This window comes from Drosophila guanche, unplaced genomic scaffold (genome assembly GCF_900245975.1).
Source record: "Drosophila guanche unplaced genomic scaffold, DGUA_6, whole genome shotgun sequence".
In the NCBI taxonomy this organism is placed as follows: domain Eukaryota; kingdom Metazoa; phylum Arthropoda; class Insecta; order Diptera; family Drosophilidae; genus Drosophila; species Drosophila guanche.
In genome coordinates, this window is record NW_022995744.1 from 4,256,047 (window position 1) to 4,279,978 (window position 23,932).

Here is a 23,932-nt window from a genome sequence, read left to right on the forward strand (position 1 = left end):
TCAATCGCCCCACAGTTTATGTTAATTTCTTTGTATATTTGCCGCCAGAGGCGCTCGAATTATGCAATGCCCTTATTAATTTATCTAGCAGCCAAATGGGTTCAGCCACAGTCACATAGAGATGGCAGCGTGACATCGGCAACTCAACGCAATATACGTTCAGGGTACATACTTAAGAACCATAAGTTTACATTTGTATATTAAACATTACCAACTCTTCATTAACTGTTGTGAGTCTATTATCACAAAAATCATCATTATCGGATTAATCATCTTATTTCGCGCTGACTCAACTATCGCTTCACAAACACACTTCCAAATACCATCTCTAGATCCAATGAAGGCGGAGGATTTATGTTCGTCAGGGTTTCGGTTCTGGCTATTTATGCAGTGTTTAACTGGGCCCGCGGCTGCTTCTCCTCCGCTTACTTCTATTTTTGCTCATTTCCCCCCGGCGCACTTCTTCAGAGGGTCCCATGAAGGCGTGGAACTTTCACGCCCCATTCGCGTAACTCATTTTCGCTCTGCTGACGGGCCAGCAAACTGTTGGCTCTGGAAAAGGAAGCGAGAAAGTTTCTTTGGCTGCCACTTGGCACATTCTTAATACCTTGCGTATTTTGTCAAGACAAATTGAATTTTTATGAGCGTCGTCGTCTCGTTTGTGAAAAGCAAAAGAAATCACAAAAGTCATCGACAACGAACGACGCGAAGCGACACGACGGCAGCAGAAACTTTAAACTTTTCTCATCTCGTGAAAGCAATTTTATCACAAGTAATTACTTTGTAAATATATGGGGGGACGCAGCAGTTGCAGTACATGCTGCCTTTTGGCCATTTATGCGGCCATAAAGTGACTTAAAGGTGTTTGCCCCTGTGGGGGCCTGCTTTACCTAGTGGCAAGAAATAAAGAGCAGATTGCATTTGTGCTTTCTAAACAGTTCACAGAATGTTTAATGCAACTCGCCATTGGGCATGTCAAACCGCGACGATCATTTGCAAAAGGGACACACATTTTAGGATCTTAAAGAGTAAACGTCGAAAGCAACAACGGGCTGTGGGTGACAGCAGTCGGCGATCCAGCTTAGTCGAAGAGACCGAAGCCCATGTCATCGTCCTCCTCTTCGGACTCGGACTCGACCTTCTTGGCCTCTTCCTTCTTCTCGGCAGCACCGCCGGCAGCTGGAGCAGCCACAGCGGCCACAGCAGCAAACTTGCTGGGGTCCTTGATGTACTCCTTGATGGTGGTGGCCTCCTTGAACTCCACCTCTGTGGTGGCGGCGATGGCCAGCAGGTTCTTGAATCCATTGGCAATGCTGTGAGGGGCCGAGGCGATTGTCGGGTAGCCCACGGACAAACACACGGCAGCCAGGTTGGCCACACCTTGCTGGAACTTGGCGCGCAGATCCTCGGGCTTGATGTCCAGGATCTCGGGGGAGAAGATGGAGCCAGAGTCGTATACCTGGCTGACCATCAGACCATACGAGAAGGGCGAAATGTTCAACATGTTGAGCAGAGTAGCCTCGGAGGCTCCCACTTTGTCGCCAGGCTTAAGGATGGGCACATCGTTGATAATTTCAATTGTACCCTTGGAAATCTTCGTCGGGATGGACAGAGCCTGGAAGAAACTGGTCTTCTCGGGTCCCAAGCCAGTGTTCTGGGCCGGGATGATGACATGCAGCGGAGCAATGGCACCCGGACGGGCTGGGGCGCGCACCTTCGACTCCAGCAGCTTGTCACGGACCTCGGCCAAATCGCCCTTGGTGAAGACGAAGCCAACATTGCCCTTGATGTGGGGCAGCAGCTTCTCCAGCTGGGGATTGTTCTCCAGATGACCACGAATGGCCTTGCGCATCATGGTGTTCTTTCCCATCAGCACCACAGCCAATCCGCGCAGGCTGGTACGGATGTTTTGCATCTGCTTGGAGCCCACATTGTCAGCGCCCACAATGAAGCACTTGGGAAACTCGTCGAAGAGTTCCTAGAACGGCACCTGTGTTAGCGGCAATGGGTCATTTGCTGTTGCTCACAATGCTTACCACTACTTTGATGAAGTACTGAGCCTTCCATGCTGCCTTGTTCTCCCTAACCATATTGATTGTGTATTAGGGACTCGTGGAAAGAATTTAAGAACTGCAAAGAGAAGCACATATTCGATTAAAGGCTATCAGGGGCAACAGTTTGGTGTTGTTTTCTGCCCATATATACCACGGATGGCATATATTTTCAAAGATTTCATTTTCACTAACCAAAGCAATAACTTTTCAAATGGCTGACTTTGACCAAAATGGCCGAGCCAAGGAGTGTGGCCGAGGAATTCTAGATAAAAAATACGGACACTCAAAAATATACTGTAAATATACCGAGAAAACAACTTAACCCACTGAGCCTCGCTGTACAGTAACAATAATATATAATATGATTATGCAGTGAAATAATTATTTTCTGAACGACATCCAAATTCAAGGCGTAGTGATAAATTATATAATTTCGTAATTGGTATGGCAGAAAAACCATATCAGGGTGACCATTTGCGCTATATTATATGATTTTCGGGATTTATTAACTATAAAATTGTATTTAGTGTATATTTACGGTACATCGGGATATAATGGTATATTTAATCTGTATCATCATTCTATTAAAATCATTTATGAAGGTTCCTTTCACAGGACTATTCTCTCTCCTTTCCGTGTTTCTCTTTCTTTTGAGGGGGGATCCACTCGTACCCTTGCGAAGCAGAGTTTTATTGACTTTACATTCCAATTTCCACCTACCGTACGTTCCTACGTTTTATGATGAAATATTTTGTATTTACCTTATGAGTTTGAACGTTATGTTGTAAATAAAAGGAAGTCATGAAAACTAGCCCATTTTGTGGAAAATTGATTCATCGATATAAGAAACGTAAATTTGTAATGCTGAGAGTCCTGACGCTGGTACTAATAACAATAATATCAAATTCGACGAACATGATGTAGGATTCGGTATATTTACAGTGTTGGTATATTTCGGGATTGCTGTGAGGGCTGTGCGGTATCTTTGATTAATAAATACACTGCTACAAAACTATCGATACACAACCGATAGGACAAAATTGCTTTGCTATATTTATTGACATTACTAAAACATTAAAAACAAAATCTATACCGTACTTAATAGTCCAAAGTTCACGTTGAGGCTGTTCCTATTTCAATGAAATAAGTAAGAATCGAGCTGCTCAGTCCAGGCAGTCGGCCAGTCAACGTGCAGAAAACCCATTCCACCTGATATTTCATCAGAATGGGCAAAGATTACTACCAGATATTGGGCATAAACAGAAATGCAACCAAAGAAGAGATCAAAAAGGGCTACAGGCGGATGGCGCTCAAATACCATCCGGATAAGAACGACCACCCCCAGGCCGAGGCACAGTTTCAGGAGGTTGCGGCCGCCTTTGAGGTGCTGTCGAACAAGGAAAAACGAGACATTTACGATCAATACGGAGAAGAGGGTCTCAAGTGTGGCGATGAGCCGCAGACATTTGCCCAGCCCACGCCAGATATGGTGCCCTTTATGTGTGCGGTAGGCGGCACCGTCCTATTTGCTTTTGCAGCATATAAAACATTTCAATTTTTCTCGAAAAAGAAAAACCCAAACGTAGATAAAGACGAATCCTCCTCATCTGATTAAAACTATTGTAATTTTATTAAACGTACTTTCCGGTGTTATTGTTATTAAGTTATTCATATAAAAATAAACAATTGAGTGTCATCGATATTGGTCCCAAAACGATAGACAAAAATGGTGTCAACTCTAGAAACCAACCAGTGCATTATTGTGCACAAGAACTGAAATAAGAATTAATAAGATAGGCGTGGCTGTTTTAGCTAGACTCAATAACTTTTTTGATCAGACGAACTGAACAACGAACCCGGTGTACGTTGCAGTATAGTATGCGTACAATTAGTTGAAATAACCTATATCCAAACATTAAATTATTTGTAATACTTTATTTTGGGATAAAATGACTGACTACCAAGATCACTACAACATATTGGAAGTGAAAAATAAGACCGAAATGGCGATGCCCAGACCAAGGCATGATGACGGCTTTAGGTCGAATCCGTCTTATTCCCACAATACCTTCAACGGGAAACCGGAGACCCCAAAACGGAAAATTACTGTAATCATTCTGGTCTCCATGGTTATTGCATATTTGACCAATAATATGATTAAGACCAGAGAAGCGGCTCGGGCAGCGGAGATGGTTTTCGTCGCCAGTTCAGAAGACAAGGTTGTGGCACCGCTTGCAGCAGGAGAGGCCCCTAAAATGGATTATCCGTCGTCGTCCTCACTATCATAAGCTACTAGTGCAGTAGCTGGCGCCACTGCACGTGGGATATGCCAGATCTGGAAATGGACTTCTTCTGTCCCATCAGCTGCCAGTGCTGTAGCTGGCGCCACTGCTGGAGGGATATCCAATATCTGGAAGTGGGTCGCAGGATCACTTAGTGCAGATTCTTCAGCTACTTCTTCTGTCGCATCAGCTGCCAGTGCTGTAGCTGGCGCCACTGCTGGAGGGATATCCAATATCTGGAAGTGGATCGCAGGATCACTTAGTGCAGATTCTTCAGCTACTTCTTCTGTCGCATCAGCTGCCAGCGCTGTAGCTGGCGCCACTGCTGGAGGGATATCCAATATCTGGAAGTGGGTCGCAGGATCACCAAATGCAGATTCTTCAGCTACTTCTTCTGTCGCATCAGCTGCCAGCGCTGTAGCTGGCGCCACTGCTGGAGGGATATCCAATATCTGGAAGTGGGTCGCAGGATCACCAAATGCAGATTCTTCAGCTACTTCTTCTGTCGCATCAGCTGCCAGTGCTGTAGCTGGCGCCACTGCTGGAGGGATATCCAATATCTGGAAGTGGGTCGCAGGATCACCAAATGCAGATTCTTCAGCTACTTCTTCTGTCGCATCAGCTGCCAGTGCTGTAGCTGGCGACACTGCTGGAGGGGTATCCAAGATATGGAAGTGGGCGCGATCACCCTTAAAATGTTCAACTGTACTTCAGTATAAAACACAAAATATTCCCACGAAAATACGTCCAAGAATTGTTTGCCCTGTTTACCCCATATAATTTATCTTAGTCCCATGATCACCATTATTCTCTTGTATGGCCTTAGCCGAGCTGGCTCTGGTATAAGAAAAAGCACGCCTACGCGACTTGAAAAATCATCAACAGCGATCAAAACTACAAACAAAACAAGGAAAATCTCAAAAAATCAGAACACAAAATGCCTTGTACCAATAAGGAATCGAAACCCGAAAATGGGAAAGTGCTGTTATAAGGGTTTTTGCATACTTGAGCTATAAAAGGGTTCAGAACCAACAGCTCCAAAGCTAGCGCCCATGCTGGGAGGGATATCCAAGATCTGGAAATCGGCCTATGATTCTATTCATTTTTAAAAAGCTTTGAAAGCTCAAAGGATGAAAAAGTGATGTCATCGAGGAATACAACCTAATTTTATCTAGTGGAAAAACGTTCAAAAGTTTAAATTTTGTAGCACAGTGTAATTTGAACAATAATCGCAGCTCGACCAATAGATCTGTTCTATATTCCGAGAGGTTACCTAGCAAACAGAGAGTAATATATGAAGTTAAAATATAAATGACCGTGCTTCTAAACGAGCTTAAGGCCATCAAACTGCAAAAAAAAAGGATTTTAGATTAATGATATTTTATTGAATTTAGTTGCATTTTTAATTTGTTTAACTTATTTGAAACCATTTGAACATCTTCATGTTGCCAAGACACAGTCCCGGCTGGGCTGTTAACCAAATTTTGTAAGATGTTTTCCTTTTGGGACCAAGTACTGCTACACAGGGTCGTGCCAAATACGATGGCGACAGTTTGGACTCGAAACTATCCAATTTTCAATAGGAAGGGTGCTTGGAGGCGCCGATTCCTTGGCACGGCCTTTCTGCTCCTCCAATCAAAGAAGGCTGCAGATGTTATTCCCAGACATATGCAAATTCTCTGTCATATTTTCAAGCTGCGGAATATGCAAAGGGTATCGTTTCATGGGTTTCCATAAATGGACACATATTTATATGATTTACAAGCCGGACCCGGCAAACTTAATCAGAGTTGTCGGCGCTTATTTCGTTGATTGTCCTCCTTCTCCGATCATGCAAGAGCCGCCGATCTCACTAAAGGTAATTTCCTGCATGGATCCATTTCCTGCATTTATGAAATTTCCACACATTTTCAACAAGGTAAACAAAGCCAAACGGGCTTCCTGAGAAGTGTAACCGTACGGAATGCGTTTTTCACCCCTGGTCACACTCTGCTGCTAGCAAAATATATTGCACAGTTTGCCAGCAACCGCGTTTTTCGATCTGAGTACTAAACCGATCCTACCGATTAACAAGCAACAATGAACACTAGTCAATCTTGAGCAGAAATGATTGGTGAATGGAACAACATTATAGTTTTAGTGCTGAGAGTAGTAACTAGCTGGTAGTATTTATCAGAATATCAAAATCTAAACATTATTTTAGATATATTGTTATTATTTATGGTATATGTTGATAATGATGAGGTATATTTCAGTATATTTTTCAGGGTTATGCGGTATATTTTATTGTTGAATCCGCTGGCTGTCACAATTCAAACAAACAATTTATATATCGAATATATAAACATCCCGGCCGACCGGAGCGGCAACCCAAAGGACAGCGTACAGAGCACAGAGATTACCTGCCAGCATAGATGTCCAAGCAGGCAGAAAAGTTGGCCATGGCCGCCGCGAAGGCAACGCATATAAATATAGGACAGACGAAGGACTCGAGCCACAACATGGACTCCTCGGATTCGGTAAATACACACATGTACGACATCGAGCAGCAGCATAACAGCTCCTTTCGCCTGCAGTGCTCGCTGTCGTCGGTGGACAGCGAGAGCGATCTGTCTATGGCCTTCGAGCGTGATCTGGGAGTTGAGGAGCCGAGCAATTGCGACGAATTGCCGGCCTTTGAGATACGCGCCTTTTCGCCCCATGGACGCACGCCATCGCCCATCGATGATCTGAACATCTCGGACATAGAGACTCCGAAGCAGCATCAGCCGGAGGAGCCACCCTGCCAAAACCATCCCGACTTTGTGGCCCTGCATGAAATCAATGCGCAAATCAGTCCGCCAAGCGACGCCGACGACTCCGTGACGGCGCTAAGTCGCAACAACAGCCTGGAGACCATTTTCGAGGGCGTCTTTCTGAACACACCGCCTCGGGAGAAACCAAACAATAGCCCCGGCTCCAACCTCTGCAGCTCCTCTCGCTTCACTCCGAAGCGCGTGCGGGTCAATCTTATGGAGCTGGTGGCTATCGGCAATCGCATACACACCACCGGCAAGGAGAACCAGTCACCGGGAGCAGCAGCCACTGCCAAGCTGCCGTCGCCAGCGACGTCTCCGCGCAAAGCGGCGTCACCTAGCCACCGCTAGACCCAACCAAAGCCCTAGGAGCACTCCTTAGACTAAGTAACGATCGAATACGATGCCCAGGCATCCTTCGCTTTGTGTACACACTGCATGTGTATCTGAATATAATGAACTGAATTTACATTTGTACAATGTTTCCGGAGAACAGACCAGAAAACTTAAGTTTTGTAGACTTAAATAAAAGATCGTCTTTCCATGTTTCAAACATTAAACAAAAATCTGGGTTTCCACTGGAATTCGTTGGGGTTTTCTGCACTTGGCAGATGTTCGCAGTAGGTAGGGTATCCTATCTACCTGATTGTGGGAACGCTGAAGTTGAAGTACCTGATCGCTAATAATATATATCCCTGATGGTTTACCTGCTGGGCGCAAGGATTTAACGGAGACTGGTTCTGGAAAAAATTGCTTGGCAATAGAAAAATATGTTTAATTGTAATTTTTGGGATTAGGGCTACCTTAGAACTAGACTCTTACTTGTGCTAATAGTTTAATAACTTGTGCAGTAGTACAAAAATATATATCTTTGATAGATACTTGAGTTTGGTTTTTGGCTATGGCGAGGCTATAGCACCTGTTTACCGACTTCAATTAGCCCGCGGTTCGCGTGTCACATAAAACGTTGATATTAGGAATAGATATGGGTTATTTGGGAGGAATGTCTCTTGCATGGCATGAGGAATATGATTAAAATAAGTAAATAATAAAAACACTGCCAGCAAAATGGGCCAACTATGAATTTTGTAAGAATCAATACAAAGGGTAATTATGGAAACCGATTAGTGGCCGCTGCTGCTTCTCTTCCGACCTGCACCGTTTATGGCTGCTGATCAAAAGTTATCCGAGTGTCGCGATGCAGAAAACACCTTCACGCGCAACAGTCCCGGATTGACCTCCTGCCAGCTGCAGTAAGTGATGAAATGGAAACGATAATAAATGTCTCATTAATGTGCATATCTCCCGCGTGACTCACCGTAAACGTCGTTCGCCCAGTCTGGACTTGACCTTGTTCTTGATGGTGGACACTCCATTGGCGCTGTGCAGTCCCCGTCCTGTAATGATGAACACATGCTTGTACACACGCGTGCTCTTGCGCAGCTTGGTTATGTGGCGATCGAGGAAGAGATCCAGACAGCTGATGGCCTCCACGGTGTGCAGATAGTGCAGGTCCAGCAGATCGGGATTGTTCTGGGTGTGCTTGTGCACCTCCATGATGCAGGTGGCCGCCCGATGGTTGAACACATCGATCTTTGTCTTGTGCAGATTGGCTATCTGGGAGTAGTACAGGGCCACGTTGCCGTTGCCCTTCTGCACAGCCTGGTTGGCCTTCAGATAGCATTCGGCCTTTAGCTGGGCATGATGGGCGGCCAGATTCCGGGTCTCCTCGAAGTCACGCAGAGCGGCGCTCTTTGCCTCCTCGTGCAACTGCGGCGAGCGGCTGCTCGTCGACGCTGACGATCCGCAACGCTGGCCTTGGCTTGCAGCATTCTCGCTGACTTTAATGGGTTGCTGTAACTTCTGCTGTTGCTGTTGCTCCTGCAGAGCCACCTAAAAGGGTGACCAACAACTTAAATGCTGTTCAAAGTAACCCAGAGATGTGACATACCTTCTCGCTCTCGCGCAGCGCCTTATCATAAAGCTCCGCCTCGTTGAGAGAGCTCTGGACGTTGCTGTCGAGCACCTCCACGGTCTTGCCATAGTTGCTGCCAGTGGCCGAGAATATCTCGAGCACCGTGTCGTTGGGTATATTCGGGAACTTCTCGCACAGCTTCATCTTGGTCAAATGGGTGGCAATGTCGTTTGGCTGCTGACGGGCGGCCATCTCTGACGCCTGCTTGGCGGCCTGTTGCTCGCTGTTGTAAATGCTCCACGCCAGCTCCATGTCGAGCAGCTCATTTACGTTGCTAGGCGACTCGCTGCACTCGGCGTATTCGGGATGCTTCAACAGGCGTGCAAATTGCTCATCGTCGCGCAGCGTGTTCTGACGCTGCTCCTCCAGCTGGTTGTAGACGCCCTCCAGCCACAGCATGTACAGCTGCTTCAGCAGTTGACGTGGCACAAATACCTTCGTGGCGGGCAGTTCCTCCTCTGGCGGCATCATCTCACCGTCCGTATGGAATAGAGTGCGTAGTTGCTTGACCAAAGTGGACCCCAGGTCCATTTCCTCCAGATTGTTGTCCTCGGGATCCTCCTCCTCCTCCGCCGCTTCCACGACTTCCGAGTGCGGAACAACCAGCGGCTGATCGAGTATGCCATTGCGAATGTCGCGTATCTTTCGGGTGTGCTCCGAGTATAGCTCATCACCTAAAACACAACACAAACAACCATATGCTGGAGAGCGGTAGTGGATGCCATTAGAATGATCACAAACCTATTACAAAGCAGTTCTCAACTTGCAGTTGGAGCTCCTTGTTGGGCGGCGCCAAGATGCGTTTGTTACGGCTCTGGCGTTGGGCCTTGGGCATCGGCTTGGACACCAATCCCGTTGGCGATGGTGTACGGGGCGGCGTAGGAGCCACCTCCTTTTTCTCAGCTCTCCCACAATCGCATTGGAACTGTGCCGACTCCTCTGGCAGCATGGACGCGTCAAAGTCCGACCCCGAGTCGGCATTCAGCTCATCCTCTTTGATCAGTATGTCCACAGCCCAGTCCACATTTGTTTTGCACTTCACATAGAGATCCCAGAGCCCCGTCAGTAGCTTGTTCGGGTACATTTGACGCAGTAAAACGAAATTATAGGGTTCGTTGGGACAGTTCAGGCAGTGGCGCTCTAAAGTTGTTTTTGGTTCACTGGAGTCAGCCGGCGGTGGGGCCTTTTCGGCCGGCTCATCGCGTAGCAGCTCTATAAGTGATTTCTCGTACGAGCCAGTCCCAACTTCGGCTGGGTCTATTGTGGAGGATGCTGTGGCCTGCTCACTGCCCGACCGCGACCAGTAGGCGGGAGCACCCTGCTCGTAGGGCACCCAAGTTCGGGCATTAATATTCAGCTTGAAACCGTTTGGGGATAGCCCATCGGGATTGTCGTTCTCCGGCAGTGGGGCTGGGGTGGGCACCGCCGGCAGTGGCGGGAATTGGCGTAGCTGTGGCAACTTTACTGTGTACTTCGTTTCCTTCAGCAACTTTTTAAAGAAAGAGCGAGAGAGCTTGAACAATGCAAAAACTTGACCTAGCACTTGATTTGTGATTTTACCTTAATAAGGTCCGGCACACTGGTCTTCTCATAGCGCTCCAGCATGCGCTGAATGTTCTCCCTGGGCACCTGATGGATGTTCTTTTGCGCCAGCTTACTGGCAGACTTGGACCAGCTTGTTTGCGGCTCCAACAACTCCAGTACGTAGCCATGCTGTACGGCAATCTGGACATAGGGCTGCATTTCCCACACCATTATGTTGGTGTTGTCGACTATGATCGGACTCCAGCCCAGAGAGGCCTTCTGGCGTACCCTCTCCTTGTTCCATTCGTGGGCGGTCGGCAGCTGAGTTGGATTATACTCATAGCCGCGCCTGGACTTGAAGTAATCATCCGTGCTATAGACAAAGTCCAGCACATCGTTGTGCTCTAGTAGACGGCATTGGCGTAGTAGAGATTCGGCCAATGTGGACTTGCCGCTGCCCGGTGGCCCGCGCATGATGATCATCACTCTTTGGCCAGCTTGGGCCTTCATGCAAATGGCATTGAACTGTTTGTCCTTGTTGTTGGCGCTGCTGCGATACTTATTGAAGCTGCTGCTTGCGGCTGGAGCAACGAATTTCCTTGGAGTATTTGTGGCCATGTTATTTTTGCCGTTGCCGTTGTCATTGTCGGTGCCGTTGCCATTGTCGTTTGCCTTGCTAAGGCTCAGCTCGTTGTTGAGAAAGAGCGCCAATTCCGCTGGCTCAGCAGCATTTCGCGCCGTTGCCATTGTCTTTGTTGTTGCTGTTGTTGTGGCGCAGTTGTTGTTCTTTCTGAGCAGGAAATCTGAATGTGTAAGTGTAACTTAATACGCAGTAATCTCGAATGCTCTGTTCCCTTATCGCGGGAGTCACCAATACTACGGAACCGGACAATCCACTTGATCCTCTACACAAGCTGTTGCACAAACTGGGGGGGGCCTTGCCGCCTTTCTATAGCTGATTGTTTACTGCTTATTACACATTACACATGCGAATTCTTTGGTTTGGTTTGAGTTTCTTAAGCAATTTTTTTTTGTCGTGTCCAGTGTAACCGCGAAATTATCGATATAATATACCGTCAGGGCCTAGAAAATATATCGAAATATACATTTTCATTTTCAAAATATACTGGAAAGATACCGTAGTCTTAAATCAGATTCCTCGATTTTGATGTTCGATTTAGTATTACTAGCTAGTTAGGAGTCTCCGCGCTAAAACTTTAATTTTATGCGTTTTATCAATCAATTCTCCACAAGAGTGGCTAGTTTTCACGACTTACTTTTCTTAGAATGTTTCCAAATTAAGTTAAAAACTAATATAGCCGCTGCGCGCTTTGATGGCCAGCGAAACTTTTCACCTGCGTTGGATTTTAACTGGAGCATTACGAATGGTCCAATATTTTAGTGGATGGATGAAATTGATTAAATAAACCACAACATACCGATATTCTGTAAATACATTGAATTTAACTCCTTTAATTCGTCAATTCCTTATTTTATAAGTTAGATTTGAATCCCAGCCAAATTGTAATCAGAGATGGATGTCGAATAATGACGTATCGATATATATGCGACATATATATATCGACACAGATGTAAAAAGAACCGAACCACTAAACGCTATTATGAGAATATCGAACCAGTAATAATTCAGATATAAAAATACTAAGCATACCAACACTTTTCCCATTTTGCGCGCCAAAAAGAAGCAGTAAATTAAACATAATTATTGTTATCATGGACAAAAGTAAATTCAGAACGCTGGATGCCTTTCCAACATATGCTCTGGTAACTTTTAGTTACTTATTGGACGATTACAAGCTGATTGGTGATCGAAACGAGCTGCAGCTTGTGCAAGTGACCAAAGTGTTTTGAGGCAACGACGAAAACGGTGCACAAGTGGGAGCGCGCCCAGAATGTCGGCCCACAGACAGTCCATGCCCGAAACACCATAAAGGGAAATTTTGAAGGAACCAGCAAGACTGATGCAACTCGGTGCGTTGCAGCTTGTAGACCTCCTCTACATGAAGGGACCCATTGAAAAAGAGAATAAATCATTGACTAACTTTTGGCTTGTTTTCTCCGAAGGTCTGTCAACCTCTGCACATCTGCACAAGGAAGAACCTTCATCATCGAGTATCACGCTGTGAGTTTCCCCATCTCAATTCGAACTACAATATTAAATATTTTTCATAACTTTTATTCGAATCTGTCTTTTGGTTTGTTTTTTTGGTTGTTGGTTTTTGTTTATGCTTAGTTTGCCTGTTGCTCGTTAAACAATTTAATTAGTGAAATTATCGTACATTGTCGTTAAAAGTCATAAAGAGTGGTATACATATACGATAAATGTATGTAGCATGTATGTATGTGTAGTACTTTAGTTTTAGTTTTAGTGTTAGTTTATACATCGACTTATAGATCTCGAAGTCTCGGCAACTCCGCTGCGCTCTGCCAAGTGCAATGAAACATTTATCTATTCAATATTAATATTTAAATATATATAATTCTCGAATGCGGCTGCTTTTAGCTGCCCATCGAAACGCAATTGTTGCTGTCTGTCATAAAAACAATTAATAGATCAATTATCTAACAAATAGTTTAAAGCGTATTCAAAGTATACATTAAGTACCATAGTTTAGTTCTTTGGTTTACATTTACCTACAATTATAATTAAATACAAATTGTTAAAGTAATGCCTAGAAAACACACACATTTCGTTTCTTGGAAGTTTTCATTTTCATTTTCATTTTCATTTTTTCTCTGTTTCTTTCGCCTTTGTAATTTATTTATTTTGAGCGCAAATTTAATTTTACTAACACTTTTCTTTTTCTTTTTTCGTTTTTCTTTTTTTTTTTGGTTTTGTTTTTGCTGTTGTAGTAGGCATAGAGTGAAACGCGACGGGTTTTCTGCCACCAATCCTGTGCCTAAACATTTCATTTAATTTTATTAAATTCAATTTCATGTTTGTTATCCTGTGTGGAACGATATATGTGTGTATTTATGCATGCAGCTATGCAATGGACTATGTATGGACTGGTAAGTATTTATGTGTGGTTTTTTATTTAGTTTTTATTGCATAATTTTGATGTGTGATTTGCTGGAGAGGCTTCGTAGGCCCCTTTCGCATGAGTATCTAACAGAGTACATGTATCCCTCCGCTTTGGGGCCGAGTACTCTTTGCCAGGCCAACTTTCGGCTCTTTGTTTCCGTGATCTCACTCCCTTAAGTTTGGCACAAACCTTGAGTAATGCTCTGCCCTCTAGTGCCGGTCGATCCTTTCCTTACTTCATGCCCAGCAGCCGCTTGAAGGCGCGCCTATAGTCCAGGTTAAAGATGGTGTAGATGACCGGATTGAGGCCGGAGTTGATGTAGCCCAGCCAGGTGATGAAATTCTTGAACTTATCGCTGGGACAGCAGCTCTGGCAGAAGGGCAGGATGACGTACATGAGGAAGAAGGGCAGCCAGCAGATGACAAAGACGCCCATGATGATGCCCAGAGTTCGGGCTGCCCGCCGCTCCTTCGACAATGAGATCTTTTGTTTCTCCTCGATGAACTGATTCACGCCGCTTGGTTTCTTCTGCAGCGGTGTGGCGGACACTGCACCGGCGCCAGTCGATGATTGTGGCGGCGTCAGCTTGAGCGAGGTCTGTTCCTCGGCCTGAGTCACACAGACCTGCCAATAATAAACATAAATAAATTAGTAAGTGATCGAAGAGTGGATCACCTGCATGGCCTCACCTGAATGCATCCTTTGGGATCGCTGCCGCTCTCTGTGCTGATCTCTGCATCGGATTTAGCTGCTGCATTGCTGCCCCCACTCCCGCCAGCAGGCAGGAGCTGCTGTTCGCCATGGGGCTCGCAGGTGGACGAGGACTGGGACTTGCGACCACTCCGTGCCTTGCCGTGCTTGATGGAGTCCTTGATCTTTGAGCGACGCGACTTCTTCACCAGCACCACCACATGCTGCTGCTGATCGTTGTTGGTGGCCGTCTTTGTGCCCTCCTGCTGCCCATGGGTCTCGCTGCTGATGCTTTCCTGATCGTTCTGGATCATGGGCGTGGAGAAGTTGGCCCGGTCCCGGCCGCAGCACAGCCAATTGGTCAGAGCGCGAGACTTCGAGGACGATGCTGCAGCCGGCGAGGAGTTGGTGATGGGCTCCAGCTCCGTGGACTTGAGAGCCATCGTGTTCAGCTTGGCGGCCTTGGCCCGCTCTCGCAAACGCCGCCGCGTGGCCACGAAGATCTCGATGTAGACAATCGTCATGATGGCCAGCGGTATGAAGAACGAACCCAGCGAGGAGTAGATGACATAGCCCCGCTGCGAGGTGAGCTCGCAGGGCGTTGCGCTGGTGAACTCATCGGGCCAATCGTTCCAGCCGATCAGCGGCGGACTGCTGATCACCAGCGAGAGTATCCACACGCCGGAGATGAGCAGCAGCACCCGGCCCACTGTCCGCTTCTGGGCATAGTTAATGGGATCGGTGATGGCCCAGTAGCGATCCAGGGCTATGGCGCACAGGTTGAGAATGGAGGAGGTGCAGCAGAGCACGTCGCAGGTCAACCAGAGCTTGCACAGGTGTATGCCGAACTCCCAGCGGCCCAGGATCGAGTAGGCCACGTTGAAGGGCAGCACCAGCAGGGCCACCGTCAGGTCGGCCACTGCCAGCGAAACGATGAAGAAGTTCTGCACAATCCGCAGCGGCTTGTAGGTGAACACGCTCAGAATCACCAGGATGTTTCCTATAATGGTTAGCACGATAATTATCGACAGAACGAGCGCGGTCAGCAGCGCCTCCCACTCCGGCACGGCCAGCTGCAGCCCGAGAATGCTGGCGTGCAGCTCCTCCACAGCCCCGGCGCCGCACTCCTCCGACTCGGCCGCGCTGGTGCCCGTCGTCGATGTCAGTGCGGCGGCCACTGTGGTCAGTCCCTCCACCAGCGAGCCGGATATATTGGCTGCAGTTTCGGTGGCTGATGCTCCGCCGCGTCCGCCCACTGCGTCCGCCTGGCTACCGCTGGCGGCGGTGGCAACGCTGACAGCCGTTCCCGATTCGTTCGTCGATCCGCCTGCAGCTCCTTCCGGCGCTGTGCTGACAGCGGCTGCCGCGGTTAAAGCCGCCGCTGCCACCGTTGTGGTGACATTTATGAACAAGATTTGATCTGCCGATGGCATTTTGGCATTGCCTGCCCTGTCCAGCCCTGCCCACCAGCGCACAGCAGATCACTCTTACATGCGTCCTTCGAGGGGGTGGCAATGGAATGTGTGGTTCCGACTGCTGATGGTGTGCTGAAAAGAGAAATGGCGTGAAAAACAGGATTAATGCGACTGCAAAGTTTCCGCGCAAAAAGCGAGCGAGGATGTGGGTCAGCCGGCCGAATCCGTTTTCCATTAAACTGTTCGCTCCCCACGCACACCCCAACTGTCGACTGTTCGCCTCTGAAAAAGTTTTGTCATCGAGTCCAAAGCAAATTGCAAATGTGAAGGACTCAGGCACAAGGCAATCAGGATCATGTCAAATCCAAATTATTTACAACTTGTCAATAAGCATGCAAAGAGAGACTTTTCCCCACAATTCGCGGCAAGACAGTTGAATGATGGCACCAGTCGAAACCGGGTCAAAAAGGTCAAGTTGAGGGCGCAATCCATTGGGGTTCGAGGAGGGAGGAGGTATTGGGGCTTCGCTTGTCAGGTCAGAAGGTCATTAACAATTGAAATGACGCATCTTCACGCATTTAACTCTGGGTTAGATGAAATATTTAAAAGTAATTAAAAATGTGAAGCCCGAAGCACTCAAGGATGGGACTGGGTAAGCTCTAAGTAAACGATTTTCCCCGGCAGATACTCCAAGATGTTCAGCACAAATACCGTTGTTGATCCCTTTCACACGGGGGTTGTCCTCCCCCCATAATCTTGCAATAATTGTTGCTCTGCTCTCGCCCCTCCTCTCCTCTCCTCTCCTTTCCTCTCCCACTTGACACTTCTAGTCTTTCCGCTAAGCTCTTACCAAGTTTGCCCATCCCACCCTTGAAGGCAGTTGAAAGAACATTAATCAAAATAACCCGCTCATAAACTGAACACTCCAATGGCTCAGGGAGCAACAAACAGCCAGCGAGAGAGCGAGAGAGCGAGAGGAAGGAACAACTTTGAAGCAAACATTTCCATTCAGCCAAAAATTGTTTTGAGTTTTTTTTTTCTGTTTTCTTTTTATTTGTTCCTTTCCATGGGGTGTCCCACCTTGATTTCTGTCTGCAAATGCAAAGCTCTTAGCTTCGGAAGTGGGAGGAGGCCATACTTTGGGTAGGAGGTAGGCCGGCTATTCAAGTACAAATAGATGGGGAAAAGTTGTAAGCGATTTTTAGTTGGTTACCTGGCCAAGATTTTAACAAAATACAAGAGTACAAGTGCAAGGAAGTAACTCTCGGACACCTTAAAGAGCATATCCCTCGCATTGATGGGAGCTCAGGCGACACATATCATTGAATAGCTCTTGGGGGAACTAAAGGCTGTTTTGTTTTTCAGACTATCCTGGCCGTCGGGCGATAAGCTTATTACAAAGCTCCTGATTACGGCCGGAGCCACCCAAACATTCATTCAACGGCTCTTTCCATGTGAGTGGGTGTCGATGTGTGGGTGCGGGTGTGGATCCGGGTTTGGGAGCTGTGAACAAATGAACAGCTTAGGATAGTTTTGTCCCTGACTCTTCTTGGCTGTTCGATGGTCGGTGTGCTGGAATGGGGGAAAAAGTTTTTTGAACTCGCATGTGCAGTCGCCTGCAAAGGAGGCGGCGACCTTGACTGGACCAGATTTCTCTGCCATACATTTGAATACATACTATCCTCGTGTGTATGGGCATGTCCTTTTTGGCAAACTTGTCATTACCATTTGTGTGCGTGTGCGTGGGTGCATGTAGGGAAAACTACTAGGGAAAAGTTTTGCAAGTTTGCCAACACAGAAATAGCGAATTTAGCTGGGAAATCAAATGGAATACTTTAGGATTTTCCTCGGATCCAGTTGAAATATTTACTACTTTATGTTTGTTGGCAAGGGTTGGGTAATGTAAAACATGTAGCAAGAGTCGTGTGGATCGCGAAAGCAAGGTCGTGTCCGCTCCCAGAAAACGCTAACAGTGCGCTGTAAGCGGAAGCAGCCCGCCCCCCTGCTGTTAACGTTATGTACATATCTACAGCCTGTTAACGAAGAACGTCCATTGGCTGTTAAAGTGCGGCGAGCGGTAACAGACTGTTAACCTGGGTTGTTTACGGCGCTTCTACCCTGTTAGAGGTTCTTTACTGAACATTTTATACATAATAATCCCCCCTGTTCCGAAAGAGTATCCCACCATCGTTGGACGTCCAACGGGATCTTTTTGTTTTAGCCAATTTTCTTCCGTGTCATGCTCATTAAATATGCAAGAGTATCTGCAAGATACACGCATCCTAACACCACCCACAGAGAGCGCTGGCCCGTCTTATTTATAGCCCCACATTAGGCACTTGGCCATCCAAAAATACTGGAAGCCGAAAAAAAAGAGCGAAATGAAACGCTTTGATGCTAATCCAGTTTGCCACACACACATACACACGAACACACGCACATGCATGGAAAAAGAATGAAAGATACGCGTATAGACCCGGACACATGTATCTTGGGGAATTTCTGTTAATTGGCATTGATGGTCGAGTGGGCCACGCCCCCAGTCGTCATCTCTTTAACACCTACGACCTCCGTTTCTTTTAATTTGCATGATTAATGGGGCGTACAAACACCCGAATTTCCTCGATAATTACACGCAACCAAAGGAACAATTACAAAAGCCTCGTAGAAGCAAGGAAAATGTTTCGCTTTGATTGTGTGGCAAGCTCTTTGAATTGCGGGGAATTTTAAATATTTTATGCGCAATTATTAGAACAAACTCAATTGATTGGAAATTTTCGAAAGTTTTGGCCCCCAAGTAAATGTGGCTATTGCCTCGTGAAAGGAATTCCAATTGGGGTAGGCTTTGCTTTCGATATCCAGTTTTCCACTCACCTTAACAATAATTGAAACAGTTCGTCGATCTGTACGGGAGTTGACGGCTGGCCCGTCTCCAGGCACCCGATAAGGACTGCAAAACTGTGATGGCAATTCCAATCCCATTCCCATTCGCCAGCCTAACCCTCCACCTGCGTTCATTTTGCGCCATTGCAGTTTCTCCCATTACCAGAACTATGCCAGCATGAACTGAAAGTCCACCTCTTCTCAATAAAGTGCAATCTGGGAGCGAGTCCGAGGGTGAGTTCAAACAGGGGGGCAGACCTTATCCGCACATGGACAGGCTCTGCGGTCCATTCAGGGCGACTCATTCCGGACATTCACGCATTTCGTTGAGCCATTGGGGGCTTCCTCCACAGTGTATGTTCAATTATGGGCTTTTATTACGAAACTATCGATGCAGTTTCGAGATAGAAATGGGATTACGTGGGACACTCTGTCACTGCGACTCCCAGAGCCTGTCCACCAGGGTAAACAAAATATTTAACAATATTTATAAACGAAACGTGTCGTAGCTTCCGAGCACTACGGTCTATTTATATCCGCTCAGAGTTTTGCAAGCCTAATGCATTTTAAAGGAGCAGCCATACATCAACCCAGGAGTAGACCTCAACCTCCTCCTCCTTCCACACTCGGGCAGGATACAAATTTGTTCACGTGTTGATGTGAAGCCCAGGTTCTCTTTTGTTTGGGCCATGTGTGAAATTTGCCTGCTCAATGACAAGAACATGTGATGTGTAAAACAGTCTGCGGATCGTGACTGAGGAGAGAAGGGGCAAGATATAAGCCTGAGCATTGCCGAACAGATTGATGTGGCAGAAAATATATTTGCAGGAAAGTAACGAGAGAGCTGCTGACAACTGCCTGATTGGATGGTCATGGGAGAATGGAAATTACTAAGGTAATCCCTTACTGAATGGATTACATTTTGAGAAAAGTGTACATAATCTGTGGATTCCTGCATCGGGATTAGAGAGTCTCCGGTGTGGCGATTTGTTGTGTTCAAATCGCTCGGCGGAAACCAAACTCTGATTGAAATTGATTGCAAAACTACACTGGTGGCATTCCTTTTGGGTTGTGTCAATCGTTTCCCGTTTCTGCTGAAATGTCAGCAATTTGTGCGCGGCTATCCTGGCGCCTGACAACTTGGCACGTTCGTCTGGGAATTAATGCGGGCCAAGCTATTCGAAAATGGATGCATGCTGCTTGCTGCACAATCACAGTGGAAGGATGGATTGGTAGAGAAAAAAAACTGGGGGTGTGGCTGTCCCACATCGTGCAGCGAGTGGCAGTGGGGAAGAAGTGCACACACACACACACACACACACACGAGTATACCTGAAACTGATAAACATGGAAATCATCATCGGCAGTGGCTTTGCAAAAAGCAAACCATGTAAGCCATTCGAGTATCCTCTCGCTTGTGCTTGGCCACGCCCATGCAAGTATGTCGGTCTGTCTGCCTGTCCGACTGTCGGTCAGTCAAAAATTGCACTCGAATGCACATTTTGTGGCAGCGAATCGAACCCTGGTCCGAGATCCATTGAGCAGCGGACTCGGACCTGACAGCGCATCGAGTGTTGCAAATGAAAGTGCCTTTCCGCTGGCACTCCCCTCTATCCATCCAATGCGGCTTCGCTGGTGGGAATTGCAGAAATACTTTCACGAGGAGTTCATGCTTGACTCTGTATATTTATCAATGCTTCATCCCACTGTGCCACTGTTACTCGAAATTCTTATCAATTTATTTTGCTGTTGCAGGTTGCTGCTGTTCCACGTTACAAGCCAATTTACTTTGACAGCACACACACATATTTTGCTATTCTTGCAGCGCTAATGATGTTGCAGGTCCGGTAAACATGCAGCGTTAGCTGTGGATTATGCGACATGTGCCTGTACCTATTTCTAGCGATCTCCCCTTTGATGTCTCTTACACTTTTGAATCCATTCAACATGTGGCAGTGGGCGCTTTTCGACGGCAGGCGTGGCATGTCTGGCTTCCTGCTCCCATTAATGGGCCCCGCTGTCTGACCCTGAATGCTCTTTTAGAATTCGTTTCGTTTTGTTTAGGCTGGGGAAAAATGCTAAACTATTCATGAATTGATTTGCCCGTTCCCCCCAGATTTCTGTTTGTTTGCCTGCCCAGCAGGGGTGGGAGCCATAGAGCACTCTATGGCTGTCTTCTTCGTAGTAAAATCAATTTGTAAAACTAATTAATGATATCATCTTTCTGGCCTGTTGTCGCTCCCAATTAGCTAAGAGTTCCGATTATTTTCCCCAGCCAAAACTCTCCTCTGTGTGTCTTCATTCGAGTTTCGCATTCATTCCCGATTGCTTGGTGCTGGATTTACTACGGATAAATAGTAAAAGTTAAATGGACAATGCTGATGGTTTCGTGTCTGTTTAGTTTTCATATGTACATTCGGGGTTTCAATTGGTTTGATTGATTTGCTGTTTGTCCCTCCTCCATATTCGACGCCCTCCCTTCACTCCCTGACCATTTGCCACTTTTGATTTTTTGCACAAACAAATCAAAATGTCTATGGAAGGCACTTTTTTCCTCATTCTTTTTCTCAATTGGCATGCATTCGGTTTCTGTTTTGTTTGTCAATTGTGGGGTGTGAGTGGTCATGGAATTTCAAATTGCTTTCTAGTGGGTTGCTCGAAGCCTTTCTGATTGCAATTTGGTTCAGATTTGATTTGATGTAGCAGCAGCTGGATAACAATCCACCTGGCAACAGAATGCTGTATCTATTAACTTTTCTTTATATTCCAAATCAATAATATGTGCCATTGCCCCTCCATCTAGCTCTTGTATAAAGTTGGTCCAACATCTGTTGCTACTTCCCGAACCGTGCTGTCCAGCTGGCTGTGCCTGTGCCTGTGCCTGTGCCTGCTCTGCACTTAATTAAACATTTCCGTTTCAACAATGGACTTTCCCCACGCTCGCACACAATAAATATACAGACGAGTCAGTACATATTGCCTATAGCAGAGCCCCAAGATTAGCGCTTCATTGCCCTATTGCTGGTGTCCCCAAAAGAGAGAGAGAGAGAGCAGAAACAAAGACCAAAATGTAATAAGGATTGTTATGGGCAAACTTTCTGCTGACCGACCGCTCCCAGAGCCCAGAGAGTGAGAGTGGGTGTCTGCGGACCCTTTGCGAACTTCGACGGCGGACGTGTCGAGAGGTTTGATTGAAAAGCTATGGGCGATCGATGCAGTCATAAAAACTAAAAGGACGTCGGTCGCCCCACCATATACCCGAAAGCTCGTTTGTAGGCAAAGTGCCTACACTCTGGGGTCAAAGTGGCGACACTGAGTCTGCACTGCGAGAAATGTCTGTACTTTGGCACTCATTTTATTTGTTACACATTTTATTGGTTACATTTTCTGTAAGTGTATGCCAGACGATTGCAATTGCGAAAAGCACAATGCAAAGCCAAACAAACACAGGCCGTGGCCGCAGCGGTCCCCGACCATTTCTATAAAAGCTTCTTCGTCTTTTCACAATAAACAGAAACTGTTTATGGACTTTGGCATTGGCTGTGGTGCTTTCGGGCCATTCAAATCCTAATTCGACTCGATTCGATTCGATTCCATTCGATTATATTTTTATTTTCTTTATTTTTCTTGATTGTGATGCCGCCAATGTGGCGTGAAAAGTAAGCGAATTAGCGCTTAAGAAGTTTCCACCACTCATTGCTCTCATCATTCCTCGATTGGGGCACGGACACAGGGGATACTGGGTATGCTCACAGATACAGATGCTCCTCGCACTCATGAATAAATGCATCAAAATCAAGATGCAATATTTTGGGAAAAGGATTTCAGTCTCTGTTGCCTTTGTTTGTCCTTTGCCAGGTTTCGGTGGCTTGCTTTAAAATGCATTGCTTTACAGAGCAATCTAGTCGATGGTTGATGATGCCTCATCAATATGGGTGCAGGATTCGTTCCAGCTCCTGCTGCTCCTCAGTCGGAGCAACTCAAAGCATCCCCGCAGTGGCAGCCCCGACATGGAAGCGTATTTGTCAGACACACAGCATCCACTCCCACTCCCTCCCCCCAAGAATTCCCCAAATGATAGTCACAGGGACTCGCTGGGAATCGGGGATGCTCGGTACGTGTCTGGGCGAAAGGAACTTTGTTGCTTTGAATTTTCCTTTGACGCTCGCTGCATGCGACAAAATGTACTTGTTCGCATTTATTACATGCAATTTGGTGGCCCAGTGGTGTTGCTTTATGTTGTTTACCCAGGCCCCGCCTCGTCCTTCTTACTTCTTGTTGACTTCTCGACTCGGGGAAAAGCGCCCAGAGACACCCACAGAGATACGCAGAGAGATGTGATAACTCTGTTGGGTCGCCAGCTCATGGAAAGAGTGGTGCCAGCAAATAGTGGAGTCAAATAGAGAAATGCTGGACAGAGGGCGCATCCATCAATTGCAGTTGGGAATGGCCCAGAGTGTACAAAGTGTTTAAACAAGATGGTTTCGAGGACATTGAGATGGGTCTACTGGCTAGAGTGTCAGAATGGAAGGGGTAGAAGTAAGTGTTTGGGTTGGAAGATGATATTCTGCACCCCTTCCCTTCGTATAGTTATATTTATAAACATTTATTTGACTCTACTACGCTGATAGAGCTCTTTCTAAAAACTCGCCCATTAAGGTAATCCACGAATTTATGGGAGTGACAGGCCTACAATATTCGGGCACCCTTGACAGCTGTCAGAGCTGTAATCGATTAACCATAGACATACGTTATGACTGCGACAGATAGCGATGGATGATAATGGGAAACAAACGGATTGAGTGGAAAGCATAGGCATTTCCCGTATAATTTCCCGGTATCACAGATTATAATCTGCGTGATTCAGTGGTTGAGCAGGCCGAGGGATATTTTGAAATAAATATTACAAAGCTATATGTAGATATGCATACTCGAAGTATTTTCTAGATAAATCTATGTGTCAGCTTTGCCTGAGGTTTTCCTCGGGCCCATAAATTGTTGTCCGAAATTGCTGGGGCATTTCTGCAACCCAGCTATGTACATTTTTACTGTCGTATTTTGGACGAGAGTACTTTGGCTATCCGTGACATGTACATGGCATATAAATCATATTTGGCAGCCCATTGGCGCTGTCCACTCGCACCATTAGAACCACATACGTTCAGTCTCTCTCTCTTTGTGAATGGGTAGGGGGGGAGGTAGAAATAACTTGAAATACTATCATTCCCCCCCATACAATTCGTATGCATCAAATGCAAATATCCATG

General features: G+C 46.4%; 5 protein-coding genes across 7 annotated transcripts in view; 2 read left to right on the plus strand and 3 right to left on the minus strand.

Moving 5' to 3' along the window:
• Window positions 1–920: 920 nt before the first annotated feature.
• Window positions 921–2,379, minus strand: LOC117579597 (60S acidic ribosomal protein P0). Its single transcript, XM_034265530.1, has 3 exons — window positions 2,247–2,379; window positions 2,037–2,130; window positions 921–1,978 (listed from the first exon to the last, which is right to left on the minus strand). Exons 2-3 carry the CDS (start codon window positions 2,088–2,090, stop codon window positions 1,082–1,084), a joined length of 951 nt encoding a protein of 316 aa, XP_034121421.1. The 5' UTR covers window positions 2,091–2,130; window positions 2,247–2,379; the 3' UTR covers window positions 921–1,081.
• A 725-nt stretch (window positions 2,380–3,104) lies between these two features.
• On the plus strand, window positions 3,105–3,722 carry LOC117579875 (dnaJ protein homolog 1-like). The gene has a single exon (XM_034265995.1). It carries the CDS (start codon window positions 3,280–3,282, stop codon window positions 3,667–3,669), a length of 390 nt encoding a protein of 129 aa, XP_034121886.1. The 5' UTR covers window positions 3,105–3,279; the 3' UTR covers window positions 3,670–3,722.
• Window positions 3,723–6,634: 2,912 nt separating this feature from the next.
• Window positions 6,635–7,697, plus strand: LOC117579321. Its single transcript, XM_034265135.1, has 2 exons — window positions 6,635–6,855; window positions 6,913–7,697. Exons 1-2 carry the CDS (start codon window positions 6,751–6,753, stop codon window positions 7,480–7,482), a joined length of 675 nt encoding a protein of 224 aa, XP_034121026.1. The 5' UTR covers window positions 6,635–6,750; the 3' UTR covers window positions 7,483–7,697.
• LOC117579320 (NEDD4-binding protein 2) lies at window positions 7,554–11,679 on the minus strand. Of its 3 annotated transcripts, none has more exons than XR_004573460.1 (6): window positions 10,667–11,679; window positions 9,848–10,595; window positions 9,083–9,780; window positions 8,450–9,024; window positions 7,954–8,379; window positions 7,554–7,884 (listed from the first exon to the last, which is right to left on the minus strand). XR_004573460.1 is itself a non-coding variant. In XM_034265133.1 (6 exons), the coding sequence occupies exons 2-6, from the start codon at window positions 11,375–11,377 to the stop codon at window positions 8,307–8,309; spliced, it is 2,805 nt and encodes a 934-aa protein (XP_034121024.1). In that variant the 5' UTR covers window positions 11,378–11,420; window positions 11,502–11,679; the 3' UTR covers window positions 7,870–8,306. The 3 variants fall into 3 exon arrangements, 2 of the variants coding, with proteins under 2 accessions (XP_034121024.1, XP_034121023.1); XM_034265133.1 differs by having other exon boundaries at window positions 7,870–8,379; window positions 10,667–11,420; window positions 11,502–11,679; XM_034265132.1 differs by having other exon boundaries at window positions 7,870–8,379.
• A 1,740-nt stretch (window positions 11,680–13,419) lies between these two features.
• LOC117579772 (tyramine/octopamine receptor) overlaps window positions 13,420–23,932 on the minus strand; it is a 28,655-nt gene continuing 18,142 nt past the window's right edge. The window contains exons 2-3 of the mRNA XM_034265825.1: window positions 14,367–15,914; window positions 13,420–14,301 (exon numbers count right to left, since the gene is read on the minus strand). Of these exons, the coding sequence (XP_034121716.1) occupies window positions 13,909–14,301; window positions 14,367–15,800 (1,827 nt within the window). The 5' untranslated portion in view covers window positions 15,801–15,914 and the 3' untranslated portion in view covers window positions 13,420–13,908. The remainder of the gene's footprint in view (window positions 14,302–14,366; window positions 15,915–23,932) is intronic.